At 38.2% G+C, this 23,663-nt stretch overlaps 1 protein-coding gene across 1 annotated transcript; it reads left to right on the top strand.

Moving 5' to 3' along the window:
* The first annotated feature begins 279 nt into the window (after positions 1-279).
* ANKEF1 (ankyrin repeat and EF-hand domain containing 1) lies at positions 280-23,361 on the top strand. Its single transcript, XM_037136443.2, has 10 exons — positions 280-494; positions 6,317-6,707; positions 8,943-9,142; positions 9,878-10,027; positions 11,283-11,406; positions 14,985-15,807; positions 17,252-17,478; positions 18,703-18,866; positions 22,167-22,304; positions 23,175-23,361. Exons 2-10 carry the CDS (start codon positions 6,362-6,364, stop codon positions 23,331-23,333), a joined length of 2,331 nt encoding a protein of 776 aa, XP_036992338.2. The 5' UTR covers positions 280-494; positions 6,317-6,361; the 3' UTR covers positions 23,334-23,361.
* Positions 23,362-23,663: the final 302 nt, after the last annotated feature.

The raw sequence follows: 23,663 nt of genomic DNA, 5'->3' as shown, positions 1-23,663 counted from the left end.
AACCACACTTGCAGGGCTGAACTCACCCCCAACATCGTGCTGTGGACCCTGCCACCAGGCAGGACAAGCACAGGGCGGTGGGCGGAGTCGAGCCCTACCCCACCTCTTCCCGCTCCACCCCGCCCAGCCACGCACAAGCGTGAGGTTACCCTAGTAACCGGGCCTTGCGTGGCGGAAGCTCACAATCCGCGCTCTCTCGGGGCTCCTGCTCCGCCCCTTGTGCTCACCTTCCAGCGCGCTCGCGCCGGGCGGACCCTGGGCCCATGGACACACATCCCCTTCTCTGCTGCTCCGCACGCCGGGTCTCCTGCTTTGCACATAAGGTCACCATTGATGTCTCGGCGCTCGAACCGGGCTCCTGGAGCCCAAAGTCACCGCTAGGGCAGGAACCTGGTGGCAGAGAACGAGAGCTGGGGTCGCCCGGCGCTTCCAGGGGGCCCAGGCGCGTCTGTGCCAGTATAACCGTGGCTCCTGATCACTCCTACGGCTGAGAGGTGAGCTTAGCACCTTGGTCCCTGCCATCTGGCCTTTACCTTGAAATTACATCTTACCCACCCTCCCCACTGGATTCTTCTGAGACTTAAAAATGAAAGGAACAGTAAAGAACCGCACACCTCCTAAATGTAAACCGTGGCTCGTGAGTGAGTTGAAACCCACAGAAGTTTGATTATTCATAGTGAGCCTGCATTGAGGGACTTTACTAAATCACTTTACAAGGATTAGCACATTTTCTCTTCACCCAGCCCCAGTATTCACGAACTGGATACTGTTTTATCCCCATTTCACAGATGAAGAGACTGAGGCACCAACTACATGGGTCACTTTCCAGGTTTGTGCAACCAGTTTGAATAAATTTTAATGCAGACCTGGATGGATCACAAAAACAGATTCCTCCACCTCAAATCCTACACACTTTCCACTCTTCCAAGCAAGTCTTCCTTTTTCTTAAAAACACCCTTGTCTAGCAGACTCTTGAGAAGTTGGTGAGCTCCATGGATCTCCCCTCTCAGGGAAAAAATGCACACGAACAGCCCTCCCCACACTCCTCCTACACACAAATTTTCATATTTTAGAGTATTGGGACCCAAAGAAATCCTGTTCTAGTCCACTGTTCTGAGACTGCACATACGTGGTTAGATGGGGGTGTCCCAAAGTGCCACGGGGCCATGCCGAGATAAACTATGCATGCTGGGGTGTGCACATGTGTGACAGCTCTCCCGAGGGTCAGAAATGCTACACAGTTTACAAGGAACCCAGCCCTAGAGGATAGGACTTATGTTATTTCCTCCAGAGAGGTGAGGTTCTTGGTCAGTCTTGGTGGTTGGTTGTGAAGGACACTGCATAGAGCACCATACTCCGTCCAGCGTTTTGGACCTTTAGCTGAAAGGGATACAAGCCACAGACCTAGCCCACAGATTGCTGAATTCACCCCTGTAGCTTGACTGGATAATGTCACATGCTGCTACCGTATTTCGCCATGTATGCCCACATTTTTTGCCACCTTTTGCCCAAATTTTTGAGGGAAAAATAAGGATGCGTATTATACATGGGCAGTGCCTGAATAATAGCATTTCTTGTGTTTTGTAATTATGTGTTACATAAAATTTCTTGTACCATAATATGTTAAAAAATAAATGCTAAAATCCCTTTATAATACAAAAACAAGTATCTATACATAAGTAAATAAAAATTGAATTAAAAAATTAAAATGAAAGATTTTTTTTCCTAAAAGTTTGGGCCAAAACATGGGTGCATGTTTTACATGGCAAAATATGGTAATTCTTTAGGGTGGATGGCACGGCAAAGTCACCAGTGAGGCACTGATTTGGAAGTCTCTGTCCACACCAGTGAGGTGGCATTGATTCAGTAAACTATTTAGGAGCATCATATTTTATTCCATGTAGGATGTACATCTGTAGGCATTATGACAACACTGGACCTACTAGAATTTGACTGATAATAATAATAATAAAACCAGCCATAATAGCAGCTAAAACAAATCTTACCATTCACGCAGCAAAGACCAAGTAGACAACTTCAGGTCTCGATGGGAACCTATTTTACAAACAGTTCTAACGAACTTCCTTATCTGGTTTCCTAGTCCACACGCATTATAAACAGATTAGAGGGGAAGAGAGGGGCTACAGCAAACAGGACATTAAAGCCACAAGCCATGTGATGGCTGATGTCACAGCAGGAAAGGAAGAAAGCACAGAGAATAAACAGCAGGCAGAAGAGTGAGGAAAAAGGAAGGACAGGGCAACAGCATGTGTTTGATGGTGATGCTCACTGTCCCCACTTGAAACTTTTCTGTTTGCTCTCTCCCAGATTCAGGCTGCCTGCAACCCCTGAAAACCTCATAATTCCACATAGACCAGGTTCAGAGCTCTCTCCTGAATTATGTATCCTATTGCCTTGTGGATTCTAACTCAGCATGCCCAGAGCTTAACCAGCTACACTCCTGACCAGTCTGGACCCCATCCTGAGCTACCTATCTTAGGCACAGGTAGCCACTTGCTGAAGCCAGAAACCTAGACATTTTCTTTGATTCCTTCTACTCCTCAGTATTACAACTTTTGGTTGTCTGTTAAACAAACATTCATTGATGCCTCTTGTGATAGGAGATAAAATGAGTCAAGCATCAATGATAGGGTCTCAATGGTAGATATATGGGTGTTCAGTTTTTCTTTATGTTTAAAAATATGAGCCAGGTTCTATCTGGTGGAGAAATAATGGTCATTATAATATATAACTTACGTTGCATGAAGAATACATACTAGTGGGGAAGGTATACAATATATAAATTGAATATACCTATACCTACACATCTATAGAAAAAATGTTATATAGAAAAATGGTTCATTTAATTATGAAGAAAATAAATGAAGTAACATGCTGGCATCAATTTTAATGGTGAGAAGTGCCAACCAGTGGAAACTCTGAGCAAAGGGTACCCCAGGTTGAGGGAACAAGACAGTCAGAGGCAGGAGTGAACTTTTGTTACATAAACAAACAGAAGTCCAGTATGGCTGGAGATCACTAATTCAAGTGGGACCGAATCGAGGTCTGAGGATCAGGAGAAGGGAACTGGGGAGGTTATCATGAGTCTTTTTGTTTTTGTTTGTTCTTATTACAAGAGAAAGATACTGAAATGTTTTAAAAAGATTATCTGGAGAGAATGTGCTGACATGAGGTAATGTTCTATATCTTAACACGAGATTGGGTGACATGGATGTATGCTTTTGTCAAAACTCATGCAGTGGTACACTTAAAACTTACACATTTCATTATATATTCAAAAGACCAAAAAGAAAACAAAGAACTATAAACAAATATTGATCTCCAGATAAGGCTATATATGCTGGACTATGTCTGCAATTTACTTTGAAATGGATCAAAAAATACAATGGATAGATATGTGATAAAGCAAATCAAGCATTAATGGTAGGACCTCAAAGGTGGATGTTGGGAACCGATCTGCCTGGTTTCAGGAGTTGTAACTGCCCCCCATGGATAAGGCTGAGTGAGCGACCTCTAAAATGTGGGCCACTAAAGAGATAAAGCTTGTCTCTGGCAGTAAGCGCTGGTTCTCCTTCTCCCCAGCCCCCAATGCTTGATGGGTTAGTCAGAGACAGGTACATTTAAACAACCATATGTCTTAGGGTTCGACATATGCCCCTCAGAGGAGGGGCAACGTAAGCCAGTCACTTGGGAGGCCATCATGAAAGGTCTTGAGGGCTGCAACAAAGAGGGAGTAATGGACCCCCCCCCCCGACTTTTCCAGCATAGCCCGAGTCCCCATGTCCTCTGGGAGAAGTGCTTCCTGGCTCTAATCCCCTTAAGCCTAAAAACCTATGATGGGGAAGGCAGTGCAGCCCTTTGCTGGCTAGAGCAGGATCCCAGGGTGATCTGGCCTAGGAAAGAATATGTAAAATCCTATGAAACCTGCTTTGTTTAGAATGCTCTCATTTAAATGGTAAGGGTCCAAGCAAGAAGTTGGTTCTTCAAAGTTTTATGGCTCTTTAACTATCTGACCCTGACTGAGAATAAGCCCTTATAGTTCTTTGAATGCTATCTATTGTTTGATCCTTGCCTGTATTCTTCTGCAAATGAACCCAATAAAAGCCCCTTGAGGAAGGGGCTCTTGGCTCCTCTTCTTTGAGGGATGGGCCACCTTTCCTCCCCAAGCAGATCATGTCTTGGTAGTTTCACTTTCATCCGTGGCAAATGGGGGGAGTTTGCGGGCAAAGTTGCCCCCACAGGTGGATACATGGGTGTTCAGTTTTTCTTTACGTTTAAAAATAGTTAATACTAAAATTTTTAGGGTGGAAGCTTGTCTGATCCTATCTCATCTACATTTCTAAAAGATTGTTCTGGGACTGAATAGAAAACGAGCCATAGAGGGCTGTTACGGAAGCAATGAGACCAATGATTTGGCCCAGGATAGTACCACTAGAAGTTGATGTCAGGAGGTAGAGTTGACAGGGTTTGCTGATAGATAGAAAGAATAGAGGATCTGTGAGGGAAAGAGAAGGAAGAGTAACCCCTAGTTTTTAACCTGAGTAGGTGAATGGATAATGATGCTATTACTGGAAATGGGGAGAACTGGAGGTCTGGGTGATAGCAAGAGTTCTGCTCCAGAGACTCTGAGTTCTGCTCAAGAGTTCTGCTCCATGTTACATTTAGATGCCTATTAAACATCCAAGTGAAAATGAAGAGTTGACTGATAGGTATATAATTTTGAAGCTCTGGGGAGAGACAGAGATGGCTGTATAAATTTGAGAGTGAGCAATTATAAGCTGTGTAATTGGGATAAAGATAATCAGATGGGATGTGGTCACAGGGGAGTGATTGAGAATAGAGAAGGATCCTGAGGGCTTACTCCTGGGCACTCCAACAATTGGGCTTCTAACAGAAGAGGGGGGACGAGCAAAGGAGACCAAGAAGGAGTGGGTGGGCTGGTATGAAGGAAACAGGTAATAGAGCTGTTATGGTCGTCTAGAGAGACACAGTTGTAGAAGGGACACGTAGCCAACAATGGAACTCATTGCCGTAGGGAATGTAGGTAAGGGAGAAGATTTGTGGTGGGGAAAAGATGGTACAGTTTCAGATTTTGTGGTAAGATGGGATCTTTTCATTGCAAATAAGCTACCTAGCTTCTACCAATATAAGGTTGGGGGAAGGGCATTTTATCTCATGCAACCCTGCACATTCAGGTGGTAGGTGACTTCTAGCACTACTGAGTCGTGAGCACAGCCGATGCCCTCAGTCTCAGGCTCTCCAGCTCACTCTCTCTGTGACAGCCAACAAGGCCGCCTGCAGCCCCACCCCATACCCCACTGCTTAATAGCTGGATAGGAAGAGTAGTCTTTCCATGCCGTTTGGCAGAAGGGTCCCATGGGATGCTGATTGGTTGATGTCTTTTCTGAGTGTATTCTTGAGACAGTCCCTGTGCCTGGGGAGAGTGTTCACTCATACAGGCTAAACCTAGGTCGTAAACCCATTCCTGTCTTAGGAGATGGAAGGGGTATCACCACACAAAACACTGAGGTAGAAACTTGTCTGACCTTATTCGATCTGCATTTATAAAAGATTTTTCTGAGGATTGAAAAGAGATTGGACTGTAGGGGTCTGTTGAGGAAGCAATGAGACAAATGTGGGGCTGTGGAAATGATTTGGCCTAGGTTTGTTTTTTTTGTTTGTTTTATTTCCCTCAGAAAAATAAATGGAGGAAAGCAAGCAGGTAGTACATAGCCTGGCCTACTCCTCAGTTCAAAAGATTGGTACCTCATTGTCATATAAAATGGCCAAAAAATTACTGATCTCTCTTTGGTATCTCACAGAGTATAGTAGTTGCCCATTTATAATGAGCACCTCAAAATATCGCATGTTCTTTATCATATGTTTTAACTACTAAAACTTGTATGGTCTCTACATTATGGGCATCATGGTGGTTCAGGGCCATGTAGTGGGTAGCTCGAGTCCTTAATTTGGCAATTTAGTTAGCCTCACCTGGTTCATAGGTAAATGGGAAGGCTCTGTCAAGGAGGGAAGATTAAGTGCGAATAACAAGAAAACTGCAGAGTATTCATTCTGATGGAAGATTAGTTTAAAAATATTTTAACTTTATGCTAATTGCAGATTTTTATGTTTATGTGTGATTTCTCCTTTCATGAAATTAATTCCAATCAATTATCATAATAACATTTTATTAGAAATTGACTCTTCTTTGGGAAGGCTTACAATATTATTTAATCAAAATAAAGTTGACATAATTAACTTTGTTTTGGTTGTGCATGTGTGTTTTCTGCTCTAGTATTTGTTTTGGTCCACAAAAGCATTTTCACGAAGCTGGTCAAGTATGGCTTTAGCAGATCAGAGGCTTGAGAACCTGCAGATCTACAAACTTCTTCAGTGTGTTCGGAACAAAGACAAGAAGCAGATAGAGAAGCTCGTCAAACTTGGTTACCCGGAGCTAATCAATTTCACAGAACCTGTGGAGGGACTCAGCGCTCTGCACTTAGCCTCCGTTTCCAATGACATTGATATGGTCAGCTTTCTCCTCAGCCTTGGTGCTCACCCTGATGTGCAGGATCGAATGGGCTGCACTCCAGCCATGAGGGCTGCAGAACTGGGCCATGAGTTGTCCATGGAAATACTAGCCAAGGCGAATGCGGATATGACTAAAGTTGACAGTGAAGGAAAAGGTAAAAATCTCAACATTCTAGCCAGCAGATGCAATTCTTTTTGTAGCCAGAAATTCATAAAGCAGGCTTTTTTGCTTTCCAACTTTAGAAGTGAATTACTCCTGTACCTCAGGGTACTGACTGCCCATAATTGGAAAATGGTACCGGGAAATCAGATCTGAGAGTTTTTTCATTTAAAAAAAAAATTAATTGCTTAGGGCAGGTGTGTATAAGGGGAATAAATGGTAACAGGAAACAAATGCAATGAAGATTGAATTTTAAAAACAAAAAGAAAATTAGAATTAGATTAATCTGTGTTCAGTGGTTTTTCTAAATGTGGAGAATTTTCAACGTGACACGTTGATATTATTGTAATCATAGCCACCACCCATTATAAAATACAAAATCTTGTTTAGGGCAAAAAAGGGAGAACATTTATTTTTCTTTTTCACAGTTTAGAACCTGGAATAGTACTAGACTTCAGACTCCAGAAGAATTTTATCTGCTCTCAGATAGCAGTCTGATGTAGAAAGGAGTTAGTTACGCACGGGAATTTGAAAGATTAAGGTGGTTTCTGGCATAAACTCCAACTTTCTAGAGTCATTTTAAACAATTTGTAAATATGACTTGAAGTTTGAGAAAGGGATGTCATTTCCAGGATTTTTTAGGTGCGATAGCCCCATGTCCCCACCCTGCTCAGCCTCGCCCCAATCCCATCTCAAGACCGGGGTCCTGGAGCTTCTTGTCCAAACAACGCCAGGCCCCAGCAGGGACTGGCATAACCTCGTGAGAATCACTAAGATTACCACCAGGCTTAATAAAAACCAGTAGATTTCATGAGTTGTCCCAAAGAGTTGCATCAAGTATAAAGCCGCTGTCATCAGCCCCACAGTAGAAAAATAAATCCACCTGTAAAATATTAATGTTTTCTGACAGGAACAAAATCTGCTTTTGTAACTCTCCAAACAGTGATTTGCTTAAAACAAAGGAGTGGACAAAGACAAGAAAGAATTATTTAATTGCTTAATGGCATCAGGTAACAAAATATCCTTTAGGTGTACTCAGGGATCAAATGTGTCAGGGGTCAAACTCCGGTTTTAAAATGCCATATCCTAAAAAACAACAACAACAAAAACAGAAGCCTCTCACAGGTGGATCGAGTATCATTTCCCAAAGTGTGTTTCATGGACCACTGAATCCCTGGGATGTTGATAAGTGCTACATGGAAAATGGGTTCCACTGTCAAATTCATCAGAGAAACATTGGATAAAACACATTTAGGCATGTTGATTTCACATTTGTCAGACAGACCAGTGATGGTGACACTTTCCATATTTATTTGACCATGAAGTACTTTTTCCATATGGCATCGCCTATACATGGGATTTTGTCAAATATACTTTGGGAAACACTATAATGAATAGTTTACCTCCTTGAGTTTGAAACAGATACCAATCACAAAGAAAACGGGTTAAGAAATTGTACATAAAAATCTAAAATTGTAAAACTAAAACTAAACAAGGTACAATTAGAAGCAAGTTCAAGTGAATATTTGTAATAAATGTTGACGGCCATGTGGTTAAAATTTAACCTCACTGATATTAATATTAAATCTGTCAAGGTTCTGGAAGATGAGTATATCAGAAAACAATATGACAAATCACATTGTAAGAAATCAAAATATAAAATACAGAATCTTGTTTTAACCCTAACCTTGTTAGTACTGCCCTCTTCTGCCTCGATGCTACATAACCGTTGCTCTGCTCATTGCACCGAGGGCCTTGTCTTCCCACCTATGAACCTAGTTCACCTTGCACATCCCTCACTTTGGCTGCTGCTAGCCAAACTGGTTTGCTTATTTCACAGTACTCTGTCATAGCATCTATTTTCCAGAGATTGTTTCTAAAGGGTAAGCAAACATTTAAATGATTAAAATACTCACTTGGTCTTTAGAAGGATGTGGGACATATTCCATCCCCACACTGTACTTTCTCTTTGAACTGTTTTGCAGAATGTGAGGAAGGTGAAGCTCTTAGCCGCACTTGCTTGCGACTGCTTCCAAACTCTGTTATGGGTTGAGTTGCTTTCCTGTTTCTCAGTCTTGGTGTTTCAGTTAGTTTCAGAAGGAAAACAAAGGCAGACATGTCTTTGCTCTATCACTTTTACTAGCTAATTATGGATTTTAAAGTTATTTTTATCTGATGGAAATATATAGGCAATTAATAAGTATTCTCTGGGGGTTCTATTTTCCTACAGGTATTTTGTTTCACTGCATTTTGCCTACTAAGAGGCATCGTCGCTGTGCATTGATTGCCCTGGAACATGGTGCAGATGTGAACAATTCTTCCTTTGAAGGAATCCCAGTATTCCTTAGAGCTTGCGAAGAAGCACATGATATTAAAGAAATGTGCCTGACATTTTTGGACAGAGGAGCCAATCCAAATGCTATCAACTCAGTATGACCATTCCTGTGATTATAAATATTCATTTTTTCAATTATAGAGTTTTATCAGGGTAATTTTTGAATTTAAATATGGTAAAATTATCCTGTTAAGTGTATAGACAATTCATTTCTATTCAAAATGCTTTAAGACAACATGCTTTCATTACATTTATATTACCATAATCCTACAGTATATTTTCTAATTGTTTAGAAAATTGTTATTTATTATTCATAATGTCAAAATATCATTTTAGAAAATAGACAAAATATCACTAATGCCTAGTAAAGTTTTTATCCTTTTGAAAAGAGAATGTGGTTGTGCTGTTTTCTTTATTTATTTTGCTCTCCCTCCTCATTTGGGTTTTATTGAATTTTGTATCTTTTAATTGTTAATTGTTATTTTGAGACAATGAAATCAGATTTTCTTCCTATTAGAAAGCACCTGGAACCTAATGTTAGCATATGCGCTTACCCTCTTTTCTTCCTTTTTGCTCTGTAATCTCTGCAAGAAATGCATTTTTCTCACCAGGACATCTGGTATGACCTTAACTCATTTAGAATTCTACATTTTGGATATTTACCCATGGTACTGGCTTCATTTTTTTTATTTGTTACATAAAACTAATAAAAAATGTAGAGAACTAAACATGTTAGTGACTCTAAAGCCAAATGGTTTCAATTGTATTTCTACTGAATATGTCACTTAACATGACAGCTGTAAACTCTATTTGATCTGTTTCATGTCCAGGCCACAGGTCGCACGGCTTTGATGGAAGCGTCCAGAGAAGGGGTGGTGGAGCTGGTTCGAGGGATATTGGAACGAGGAGGTGAAGTGAATGCATTTGATAATGAGAGACATCACGCTGCCCATTTTGCTGCCAAAGGAGGCTATTTTGATGTAATAACATGCTTATTGCTTTAAAATTTGTTGCTAACAAATTTTCTGTCCTTTTCAAAAATTTTAAATATCATATAGGTGACATTAAAGCAGATTTTTTTTCTAAGTTGCCATCTTGATTTCCTTTAAAAATTCTAAAATTATATCTCATACCAAAATTATTGTTTAAAGATTTTATTTCTTTATTTTTAAAGAGGGGAATGGAGAGAGAAAGAGATGGAGAGAAACATCGATTGGTTGCCTCTTGCATGCCCCCTGTAGGGGACTTGGCCTGCAACCGATACATGTGCCGTGATTGGGAATCAAACTGGTGACCCTTTGGTTCACAGGCTGGCACTCAGTCCACTGAGCCACACTAGCCAGGGTTCAAATATTATTTTAAAAAACACACTCTAGCTCTTTATTCAATTTTATCTGCTTGCTAATTTATACATCTAGTAATTTTTTTTTGTTTTCTTAGCTATGACAATTTAAAGGTTTTGGCTGCTGGGGCTACCATATTTTATGCCTCCATTATATACTATAATCTTCAAAATATCTTATGATCTAATTGTGGGGAGAACAATGCCAATATACCTTTATCCTTGTGATTGTTGTGTGCACCTAATGACTCACTTAAATTTGAAATTCCAAGTATTCTGATTGGACATATCAGCAGGGATTTCTCAGAGGTACAGACAGTTACATTGCAGAAACAAAATAGGAACCAGTGCTGGCCTTACTTTGTGAAATTCTGAATTACCTCTAAAATTTCTTTACCCAATTTTCTCTGAGTTTTAACATAGTTACCATTAATTTTGTCATCGAGTCTCTTCCCTACAATAAAAATAGGCATCACAATAGAAGTTACATTTGGTAAAGAATTTGCTCCTTTGAAGATGTTTGTCTTAGTTTGATGCTTTCTAAAATTGCCTAGATTTTACCAAAATGGTAGTACCCCAGCTGAATATAGAGTTTTTTATACTCTAGAGATCAATGCTGTCTGATACAAATTTTGGCAATGATAAAAATGTTCTATATCTGTGCTGTACAATAGAATACAATACAGTAACTACATATGGCTTTTTAGTACTTTAAATATGGCTAGTGAAATGAAGGAACTGAACTTTTAAGATTTATTTCCTATTTCAGTTTAAGTTTCAGTAGCCATGTGTGACTAACATGTAATGTATTGGATAGCACAGATGTAAGCGCAGTCCTCATTCACTAAACGTACAGTACTGTTCCTCTGCATTATCCACCATCTGTCTTTCAGATATTGAAGCTTCTTTTTGCCTACAACGGAGACCTGGGGCTGATTGCAATGAATGGGAACACACCAATTCATTATGCTGCCATGGGTGGCTTTGCCGAGTGCTGTAGGTACATAGCTCAGCGAGGTAAAATCATCCAGCACTTCTTTGCTTAAAGTATTTATGACTTACCCATGTTGTGCATCAGCAGGTTTCAACTTTTTTTGTCTCATGGCATGTATAAAGTAATTACTAAAATACATATTTTTTCCCATCTGACAAAAAATAGGTAGAATTTTGGTTCGTTTTCATTGGACAGCTATTGTTGTGTTGGCTGTTGCCATTTTTTAATTTGACAATCTAAGGGGAAAAGAGGTCAATGCCCCTGACTACATCATCATGTATTGCATGTTTTCAGAATTCTTTTTAGCACAGTGGTAGAAAATCATTGTTGTAGGTAAGTGGAGACTTTGGGTCTCTCACTTGTCAGTTCCTTATATTTTCCAATAGCCAATCTCACTAACGTATGTTGAAAAAAAATGATTTTTTTCTTACTCTGCTTTCTGTTAAGTCATGAAACTGGTATTAAAAGTGATAAACATCAATTTTCCCAAAATTTTTAGGTTATTGTTAAAAACCTAATCATGAGTTAAGAAATTATTCTCAAATGTTTATAGTTATTAAGCTCCTTTAAAAAAATGAACATCCATCTAAGCAAGGACAAACACTGAAAACCATATCTTTCTATCTTAATTCTTGTTTTGTGTCAACTGCAAAGATAACTTTTCTGGATAATTTGAAATTATGGGGGGAATGTAGGAGAAATATGAAGTAAAATAAAAATTTCAAAGAAAACTTGAAATGTAAGTAATATTTATTATTTTAGCTTTTCCTGTAGCTTTTTTAAAAGTAACTGTTAATTTAGGACTATATTTTATATAGTCCTTAAAATGATAATATTCATTAATTAAGTTTAAAGAAATAGATCGATTTTGTGTTAATTACATGCTAATTGAATGTACATTAAAATTTCAGAAATGGGACTGCATTCTGCTGAACTTTATGGCAGTGCTTTCCTTTGTCCAGCTTATGAGAAATAGACAAAACTTGAAGTTCTGTGACTCTGTATTAGAGCAGAGAAAGTGCCTTTGTTTTGCTGTCCTCTACAAAGCACAACACTTCAGAAGTCATTGGGACCTTGAGATCCTAAACTGTAACCACTAATATTACAAATAAGACTAATGTGCCTGCATAACTAATAGTACAGTAACTGATTGTTCTTTCGCCACCCTCCAAACTAATGAACACTTTTAACAAACATATTAAGGAAAATATATCAAATGCATAAATCGTCTCACAGTCCAGTTTTCAAATCTGTCACAGTCAGCAGTTCATTCTGACATTCATTTTTAACATGATGTATTTCTAAAAACTAAGATCTGCCCAGTTGAGATAAACTTCTTCAACTTAAATGTGTCAGTTGCTTCCTTATGGAGACAAACAGTGCCAAACATGTACTCTATTGTTCACATACTCCTGGAATAAAGTCACAGACAGCAAATTGAGAAGTAAAGGGCCAGAGCTTTAGCCATGTTAAAGGCCTTACCCAATTGTATAGAAAAGATTTATCTTCCTGGTAGAATCATAAGACTAGACTGTGGTTTTAAAACAGATGTCTGAAAATATTTTTAGTTCTGTAGCATGTTTATAAGTACCACAACATCACCGTATCCTATGTGGGTGATGCAATTCCATAGCAGTAGTTACCAGTTACATTTCCACCTTTAAAATCTTAGATAGAAGTCAATCAGAGCAGCAAAAAAAAAAATAGCAATAAAATGTTTTTCAATTTAAATATTATTTAAGTAAAATACTCATTTCTGAATAAACTCTGTGGGGTTAGTCTCTTCTGTACTTCAGTGTAAAGGCAGAATTCTTTTTCCACATTAATTTGTCTTCCTCAATATGCTCTTCTTTTGCCCTGCTCCTGTTTCTGGAGCAATCTACAAGTCCCTGTAAGCAGTGTGGGTGGCCATGTCCAGGAATAGAGGAGGGGAATACGGAGCAGTTCTCCTGAAGCACCCGCACCATGGAGGATTCTCCTTCCAATGGACCTTTGGCTGCTGGTGGTCTTCCAGCACCAGTCCCGGAAGTTGAGTCTCTTGACCACAGAGGAACATAACTCGCAAAGGGGATGAATGGATCTTTATTTACTAATCATAAAGGAGGCAAGAAAATCTTCCAGGTCAAAAAAAAGGAAACATGTCTTCAGATCTTTCAGCTGAGATATTAGTCTTTTATCCACATAAGGTTTCTAACTAGGAGAAAACTTGGAGCAGAAAAAGGCATAAAGTAGCTTTAATAATCTTTGGATTCATAGTGCTGGGGTAAATATAGGAATGGTGTGGGAGATGGTGGATAAGCCCCCAGACCCCCTGAATAAGCAAAAAAACTCAGTAAAAACAGCACACTTGGAATTAGTATGGAATCATTATGCTATGAAATTATACTATCAAGACCCCCTTCCCAATAAATTACTGTTCTTAAAATATAGAAATTTTAAAACTGTCCAATATAGAAATTTTAGGGTCTTTATTGTCCCAATACACTTTTTCTATCAATAGTAAACCTTATTAGCCTGAGTATACATTTTTAATTTTTAACAGTACTAAAGGCAGTATTAATCTTGAAAGGCATTGGCGATTAATTTTCTTTTTGGCAAAGGATAAAACTGTAAAGTGTTGGAGAGGTATGTTTTATTTTTACGTGCAGCTGCCTATATGTTTTGGTTGCTACAGATACTAATTGGGTAGCAATTATTATTATTATTTTTGATTACATGATGTTGGCAAAGCAATAGAAGAGTCTTCTAGAGTCAAAGTACTAGAAAGAACTTCATTGTCTGACATTTATATACATAATAGACTTTTAATGTCTCAAGATACTTATTAATAGACAACATAGCCTTCCTGGTAACACTAAGTGGGCACCCCCTACCACCCTGATTCACAAAGTTAATTTATTTAGAGAATACTTATCTGTAATATTGGTCTAATGAATTTAAGTAAGGAACCAAAAAGGAAAATGAATTTAATATATAACTCCATCAAATACAATACTGGAATCCTTTCAGATTCGATGAACAAATTACATTTTCTTCTGTTAGGTTGTTCACATGACCTTACCACAAAACAGCAGATCTACGTATATAAATGACACTGATTTCCTGAGAATACAGATAACATGTGATTTAAGTAAGATTGCACACAGATTTATAGTCATAGTCATTCAAAAAGAAACAGGCCATTGTTCAGCATTCTGAGTTTTAAGGGCCCGTTTAAGCTGTCTGAATACAGCTTCTTTCCAAATTCCAGTGTCACCCTTACTTTTTTCCTGTTTGACATGAAGACTCCTTAGCAAGTACCCTAATATGGTGTTTGTTTTAAATATCTGTAGGGATTAATGTCCTAATCCTTTGGGGGCAGATAATATGAATTGGAAATATCTATCAGAAATTGACCAAAGCAAAGCACAAAAATAAATAAGTAAATAACAGCTTAATTTTGTAATTATAATAGCTAAATGTGTTCATCTCTGTATATGAGTAATTTAGGGACAAATTTTTGACTAATCATTTGAAATGGGAAAACAGTTGGATGAATGTCATTTGTAGAGCCATGCAGGTGCCTTGGCACCATTCATAATAATGATGCTTCGCGTTTTAGGATGTGACCTGAAATGGAAGAATTTACAACATAAAACACCCAGGACTGTGGCTAAGGAAGGTGGCTTCAAAGCAGCAAGCAAAGAAATAAGGCGGGCAGAACGAATTGCTAATAAACTGGCCCGTCCAGGAGCCAAAGATCCTAACCCACTCTGGGCCCTTCGACTTCATGATTGGTCAATAGAACACGAGACTTTCCTTCGGGGAGCTTTTTCATATGTGGACAGGGGGGATGGGACAGTCAGCAAGGAAGACTTTGTGATGGTTCTGGAAGAGAGGCAAGAGTTAGTCAGTCCGGACCAGCTGCATTCCATAGCTCAACTTCATGAACAATTGCGGGGAGGAGGGGTCAACATTAACGATTTCTTTAAGGGAACCAGATACTTACAGAAGTCTTATGTCTTGGGATCCTATGGGCCTAAAAAAAGGAAAAAAGGAATAGCTAAAAAGACAAAAAAAGGCAAGTTCGTTTTACCCATCCCAATCTGCATCATTCCTGACGATGCATTTCCACGCCGGAGTGATGGTGGGCCACCATATTACATGATTGAAACCTACAAGAATGTAACTGATTGCAGTCGGTTTAATCGGGATCATCCACCAGAACATCCCATTCAGGATGACTCTGCTTGGTACGTTGATGATTCAGAGCAAGCATTTTCAAATATTAATTTTCTCACCAAGGCAGGAGACTTAGCTTCTCTGAAAAAGGCGTTCGAATCAGGAATACCTGTGGATATGAAGGATAATTATTACAAAACACCACTGATGACTGCTTGTGCAAGTGGAAACATAGAGGTGGTCAAGTTTCTTCTGGAAAAAGGGTATGTTTTTGGTTGGGTGGGGCTTAAATTTTCATGAGTGTTCATATTTCAAGGAAATGAAAGGAAAGCTAAGATATATTCAATTGCAGAATTTTAATAGCACAAGAAAGTGCTTCACTACTGAACCTAGACTATAGGTGTATCTTATATCAGAAACCAGTCTAATGGGAACATAGAATTCATACACAAAGATGGCTTGCCAGTAGCACCAATGCACAAAGTGAAGGTCAAGGGGTTTTCACTCTGGGGGTAGAAGAAGCCTTCTGATTGGGTATCACTGGCCTTCCAAGAGAAGTTATTTCAGTCTCAGAGCCTTACCTAGTTGGTGTGGAATTGCTTTTCATTTTATTGTGCACTTAAAAAAATTATTGTAAGAACATTACATGAAATTTAGCCTCTTAATAAATATTGTGTCCAATATAGTGTTATTAACTATAATGAGAATCTTATACAGTAGATCTCTAGAATTTATTCATTTTATACTGAGATACTTTTTAATCTGCCTCTTTTTATGTGTGTAGGGAAATCTCAACAAATTCCAACGAGTGGAATGTTGGCTATAATGATTAAGGACATGTTTCATTCCCTTGTCCAGAGATAGCAGTTTTTTCCTTGGTTAATATGTAAATACCTTTAAAAGATCAAAGCTTAATATTTTCATTTGACTTCTTAATCTAAAGCAATCACTTGGGTTTAAGTCCTTCTTTTACCACAACTAAATAACCTGGGAAAAGTTTCTTAACCTTTTTGTGCCTCAGTTTCTCATTTTAATAATGGGCCCCTAATAGGACTCAGGTCGCAGAATTTATTGAAGATAAAATTAGTTAAAATATGTAAAGCATTTACTAGCACAGTAATTGCAGACTTGATAAAAGTATTGTTACTGTTACTATAAATGTTTAATGTCAAAAAAAGGACTCAAATTTGTATATTATTAGAAGAGTATAAAACAACTGTGAGGATTCACACTTTTGGGCAGTGAATCTTTAAAATGGACTAAAATGTAAAATAATACATTTACATAATAATAAAATTTGAAAAATAATAATGCTTAGAATTTTAATGAAGGTGCATTTAAAACATTTATAGCATGCAAAAATAGACACAAAAATGGAGTAATATATTTCCTGTTTGCTTTTATCTTAAGTGGATTCAGTTTTATCATTTTTCTTGATTCTAACATTTGCAAAATTATAACCCCTAGGACCTTAAGTGCCTTTTAAAACTAAACAAAATTTATATGTGTATACAAAGTAAAGACAGCCAGATAATGCAGAATACCTGTCAAGAAAAATCCTGACACTGAATTTAACTTCACTCAGAGCTTCCTTGGTTTATATTTGAACAAGTTGATAAAACTCTATGAAGGCTTACTTAGCATTTTTAGCCTCCAGTACTTGGAATAACTCATATTTTTAGCTTATACATCTCTTTTATCTTGTAGGGCTAATGTTAATGCCACAGATAATTTTCTGTGGACTCCGCTCCATTTTGCATGCCATGCAGGTCAACAAGATATTGTTGAGCTTCTTGTTAAATCTGGAGCCACGGTAGATGCAGTTTCACTCAACAACTCAACTCCTTTAAGTAGAGCCATTGAGAGCTGTAGACTGGATACTGTCAAATACTTACTTGATATTGGTGCTAAATTCCAGTTGGAAAATAGAAAAGGTATGTGTTCATCTTATTGATGGTTACGGTTAGGAAAGAAGAATTTATGTTTGATTTCAAACCCCATTTGATTCTGTTCTTGTAGGGCCATATTTTCCCCAGAATTACTGCTGCAAACATAAGCCTGAGTTAAATGTTATGGAAGTTTGTCTTATTTCTCAGTTCTTTGCAAATCACTGGTGTTAAAGGGCCAATTCTTTACATTTACAGTCTGTCATGGCCTGATAATTTTTTCAAAGTACAATAAAAAATGACTTACTAGAAAAAAAATGAAGTGATAAAAAGCCCACAAAATACAAGCTCAAACTTTTAAAATTATATTCAAATGACAGAAAACTCTTCTATCAAATGCTATAAAAATTCTAAATACTTACTCTTAATTCCTGAGCTTATTTCATTGTGGACCTGTACCTTTTTTTTTTGTGGACTTCACCAGTGTGCAGATCATACCTTGAGTTAGTTATCACACTGTTTTAACTGTCAGCTTCTCATAACTGGCATAAGGTAAAACTTCTGCATTTGGATTTCTTCTAAAGCTGGACAAAGTCATTTCCGAACTGAGGCTTTCTCTAGGAAGTAAATGGAAAGCGTACCTTATAAAAATCACAAATGAAGAATAAAAATTCATTTGATAAATATGTGAGCTGTCTGCTTGGAGTTATATTTTCTTATAGTGGAACTCATTGCTTCCTTTCAGTGGAAGAGCATTGTACCTCTGGCTGCTCCAGGCTGTCTCTGAGGCATGGGTAGAATTGTGGGAGTCCTGCCTGAGGACATGACAGATGTCATAAATTCTAGCCATCTGCATAGAGCACTTTTGACCATCAGGTTCTCCACGCCTTTTAGAATATACCTCGTCACATCATGGAAAAGGGAAGACAACATAAAATTGTCACATGAAAGGAAATGTGCACAGTGTGGAATGAGAACCAGCAATTAGATATGCAAAATGTAATCTGCTACTATTTCCTATTGATTTCTTTAAGGAAACATGCTAAAAAATTAGTCAGAAAAAAGTGATTTGCCAGTAAATGACATTTTGATTATGAGATTTTAGAGCTGGGCCCACTTTTGAGAATGTCTGATGTAGCTCGTGACCTTGCACATACCATTTGCTTTAGAAACACCCATACTAAGACATGCTTAGGGCTGATGTGCTAAGGTTTTTCTACATGGTTTATTATTAATATGCTTATTATAGTTTGGAATTTATGTTTTAAACAGGGCACACTGCCATGGATGTTGCAAAGGCGTATGCTGACTATAGAATAATTGATTTGATTAAAGAAAAGCTAGATAACTTGCCCAAACCAGCAGAAAACCAAAAACCAAAAGGCAAGCCACCTCTTAAAGTGAAAACTGAAGGCACTGAAATTAAGAAAGAAGAGGTAAGAAAAGCAATTGATCATCTATTAGTAACCGAAATGTCTTAAAAACTTGTTGGGGAATGGGGCAGTGTTGCATACTGTAACACAATCTGGACAGAATAACAGGCAGTCTATATTTTCAGCACCGTTATGCAATACTTAAAAAAAAATCTAGCAAAAAATTCCCATTACTGAAGAATCTGAAAAGTATTTCCTGTAAACAGAACCCGTATAAAAACCAAGTTGGTTCAACAATTAGAATGTTGAAAAAAGAACTGATATTGGATATATGTATTGGATATATACATATTTATATTTTATATACACACACATACATACATATTTATATGTGTATGTGTGTGTGTGTGTGTGTGTGTGTGTGTGTGTATATATATATTTGGTCCTGCATTGTACAGATTTGATGAGATGACCCAACAGGGAAGGAGGATAACCCTCGTGAGGAATGAAGTAAAGCATGATTTTCCTTCATTTTGGCCTTATATTCTTTCATTATTCATCATATACCACCCCTGCTTAAGGAATTTTAATGACTTCCACTGAACCCTGCGATAGGGGGATACTTGTAACTTTAGATATCGTGCAGTATGACTCTAGAAGGTTTAAAGCACCAAACTGACTGATCTTAATAATCTGGGATGGTATGGGTGCCTCTAAACTATCAGGAGAAGGTTGAGGTCATTGCTTATGGGGATTTCTGAGACATCAAAGGTTTGGGGCAGGGAAGCTCTAGATGCGTTTCTAGACTAGAAGCTTCTTTTAAGGGAGCAGAAGGATCCCTGGGACATTCTTGCAGACACCTGACAATGGATGAAATTTACCCGACAATGGATGAAATTTAAGAAGGAAAAGCTTTAATGTTATCAAATAGAAAAAAAGGAATGTAAGTGGTAGGAAATGGATAGAATGAAGAGATTACAGGCAAACAGTAGAGAGTAACAAACATGAATGACAAGCTTAATAATTGGCAGAGATGGAATTTCCAGCCAAGATGGAAGTGTAGGTAGATATGCTTCACCGCCTTGCACAACCATAAGAAGGATCACGACTAATCTCAAAACAAAAAACAACCAGAACTACCCGAAAATGGAACCATAAGGAAGCTCAACAACCAAGGATTTAAAGAAGAAATATTCATCCAGATAGGTAGGAGGAGTGGGGCTGAGAAGCTGGGACACAGAGGACCCAGTGTGGCAGAGTTGAGGCAGTTGTGGCAGTGGCCAGCAGAATGGGTGGTCTCGCATTCTCATGTGGTGGACAAAAACTGGGAGGGACACCTGGGGAGCAAGTGATCCAAGCCCCAGGCCAGATGGCACAGCCTAGGATCCAGCACCCAGAAAAATAAAGCCTCATAATTTCTGGCAGTAAAAACCACTGGGGGTTGGGACAGCAGAAGAAACTGCCAGTCTCTCAGAAGAGTCCATTTTAAGGACCTGCATGGACCTAGGACATATGCAAACCCACCCACTCTGGGAGTCAGCACCAGGGTAGCAGCTAGAAGGATGCCAATTGCATATGGGAAGGGAAGGAATTGACTGCAGATGGGGCGAGAGCTCAACAAGTGGCATTGTCCCTTCTCTGACCCCTCCCCCACATACAGCACCACAACGTGATGAAGTTGGTAGCCCTGCCCTGGCAAATACCTAAGGCTCCACCCCTTACAACATAACAGATATGCCAGGGCAGGTAGTCAGAGCAGCTCTACCTAATATACAGAAACAAACAGAGGGAGGCTGCCAAATATAGAAGACAAAGAAATATGGCCCAAATGAAGAAACGGATCAAAACTCCAGAAGGAGAACTAAGCCAAATGGAGATTGTCAATGTATCAGTTGCAGAGTTCAAAACCCTGGTGATAATGATGCTCAGAGAAATCATGGGGTATGGCAAAAGCATAAATGAAGAAATGAAGTCTACATTAAGTGAAATAAAAATCCACAGGGAACCAACAGTGAGGGGAAGGAAGCTGGAGTTCAAATCAATGAATTGGAACATAAGGAAGAAATAAACAGTCAATCAGTACAGAATGAAGAAGCAAATTCAAAAAAACGAAGACAGAATAAAAAGATTCTGGGACACCTCCAAATATGCCAACATCTGAATCATAGGAATGCCAGAAGGAGAAGAGGAAGAGCAAGAAATTGAAAACTTACTTGAAAAAATAATGAAAGAAAACTTGCCTAATTTGGCAAAGGAAATAGACATACAAGTCCAGGAAGCACAGAGAGTCCCAAATAAGTGTGACCCAAAGAGGGCCACACCAAGACACATCATACTTAAATTGCCAAAGGTTAAAGATAAAGAGAGAATCTCAACACAGCATGAGAAAAGCAGATTATAATGTACAAAGGAGTTCCCATAAGACAATCAGCTGATTTCTCAAATGAAACTTTGTAGGCAACAAGAAACTAGCAAGAAGTATTCAGTGATGAAAAAGCAAGGACCTACATCTAAGATGACTCTATCCAGCAAAGCTGTCATTTAGAATAGAAGGGCAGATAAAGTGCTTCTGAGATCAGGTAGAGCTAAGGAGTTCATCATCACCAAGCCCTTATTATATGAAATGTTAAAGGGACTTATTTAAGAAAAAGAAGATCAAAATTATGAACAGTAAAGTGACAAACTCAAAACTATCAACAACTGAATCTTAAAAACAAAAACAAAGCAAACAGAACAGGAACAGAATTATAGAAATAGAGATAACATGGAGAATTATCAGCAGAGAGGAGGAAAGGGAAGAATGGGGGAAAAGGTACAGGGCTTAAGAAGCATAAATGGTATGTACAAAATAGACAGGGGGATATTAAGAATAGTGTAGGGAATGGAGAAGCCAAAGAACTTATGCATTACCCATGGACATGAACTAAGGGGGGAACTGGGTGGAGGGGAGCAAAGTGGAAAAAAATTGGGACAACGGTAATTGTATAGTCAATAAAATATACTTTAAAAAAAGAATTGCCAGAGGTGAAGGAAGTCAATCAGCTAAAGTTCTACTATGTGAACCATTATCATTTTAATAATTAATGAATTATTTTTAATGAATTGCCACAGGTCAAGGATGGATATCTTGAAGATTTATGAGATCTGCCTCTGAAACTACTAATTAAATCGAGTTAAACACAGCAAACTAATTTTCTCTCCTTACCCAAAGTTAAAATAATATTCTACTTCATTTCAAGTTAAATAGTAGCATTTTTTGTTTTTATTTTTCTGGCTTCTGAGTGAGATGTAGAATTTAACATGTAGTATTAGAGTATCATAGGTTTATGATATTCATAAGGATTTTTTTTGTCTTGCTTCCAGGAATCGCTTTTACCAATTTATACTGTACCACCCATATTGGAGGAAAAGAAAATGCGTAAGGGTAATGTGGTTCATCTCAATTCATTGATTACCAGTGGTTATACCAAGAAAGTAGATATCACATTTATTCCACGGAGGGTAAGTACTTCAGAAAGATTTTCATAACATGGTATAAACTCATAAGGTCATTTTTCAAATACTTTCCATGCAGAATACCAAAACAAATGTCCAAAGGATGTTTTTCATAATTACTATTTGAAGGTGTCCTTTTGCCAGGTCCTGCTACTTCTGACTCATTTAAGTCCAACTTGTTTGGCTCCAAGTGTCTGGTTTCTTCTATTACTATTTCTGTTTTGACATTTTCATTTTCCTTGAAAGTTTAAAGTCTTCTTTGGTCATTATCATTCCCTATAGCTATTTAGTCTCCAGGTGCTATAGATACTTTTTCTTAGTACCTTAGGTCAAACCCTTCTTCCCGTACTTGCTACCACCAACTCCTTAATTTGTAGGGGTTTCCCACTAATTAAGAGAGGATTTATTCAGTAACTACCTAAAGCATCTACAGTTAGTGGTAGAGACATCTTTGGAGAATAAGAGTAATCTTGGCAATGCCCATCAAACCATGCTGAGAGACCAACAGCTTTCTCTGCCTTCTACTATGAAAATAATTTTGATTTACTCATAAGATGTAATGGTAGTAAACCCAAATGATCATCTAATTCCGTTGCTTTCTGGTTTTGACATCCTAAAACTGAACAGTACCTTTGAGCCACAAAGGTCATCAGAGAGGTAACTGAAGAACAAATACTTCATTTGTCCAGAAGGTCACCATCCGAAACAGTGATGCCCATGTAACCACTGATGTTATGTAAAAGGAAAAAACAAGTTAAAATAGAATTAGAAGTAAATTTGATAGTTTCAAATTAACCATATTCAAAATTATCTGACTATGGCATGTTTATTGGCTGTCATACTCACACCTGCTCTGGATGTGGTTCTTTCTTTAAGACCTGGAGTCCTGAAGCCACAACGGCAGAGCTGATCAGAAAGAGGGAGCTGCGGAGGGAGAGGCTCAGTTATGAGGCGGACTTTGAAGACTTCATGATGCCTTTTCAGAAGAACATCACAGAGAGAGCTCAAGCATTGGAAGCTGCTTTCAAGAACTAAATCACAGGAGTTGCACCATGTGTCAAACATTTCGAGACCCAGAGATTGGACTTTGGAGGAAGTAAATATTTTTATCAAAGCCAAAGCAATCCACAACTTAAGTATTTATAACCAAATATTTGTTTTTGCTTTAACAACTATTAATAGTATGAGCTGTCTAGAAAAGGTATGTTTGGTTTTACAACAGATTGAATGTCATTCTGGGTAAATTCCCCAATCTTTTTTAAGATTGTAGTGGAATAAATAGCATTTTGGTTATAAACATAACTTTATTGTCGGAAAATTTACCAAATATATACCATTGTGTTTGCTAAAGATATAATTCTGGAA

This window comes from Artibeus jamaicensis, unplaced genomic scaffold (assembly GCF_021234435.1).
Source record: "Artibeus jamaicensis isolate MK-2021 breed Jamaican fruit bat unplaced genomic scaffold, CSHL_Jam_final contig_685, whole genome shotgun sequence".
Taxonomy (NCBI): domain Eukaryota; kingdom Metazoa; phylum Chordata; class Mammalia; order Chiroptera; family Phyllostomidae; genus Artibeus; species Artibeus jamaicensis.
The sequence above is the reverse complement of the archived record's forward strand: the minus strand, read 5'-3'. Positions and strand labels throughout refer to the sequence as shown.

Excerpts from the sequence above, each read along its gene's own strand:
- ANKEF1 (XM_037136443.2), top strand. The coding sequence starts at position 6,362 with ATGGCTTTAGCAGATCAGAGGCTTGAGAACCTGCAGATCTACAAACTT. Across the intron at positions 9,143-9,877 it reads ATCCAAATGCTATCAACTCA|GCCACAGGTCGCACGGCTTT; the intron begins GTATGACCATTC and ends TTTCATGTCCAG. Across the intron at positions 10,028-11,282 it reads CCAAAGGAGGCTATTTTGAT|ATATTGAAGCTTCTTTTTGC; the intron begins GTAATAACATGC and ends TCTGTCTTTCAG.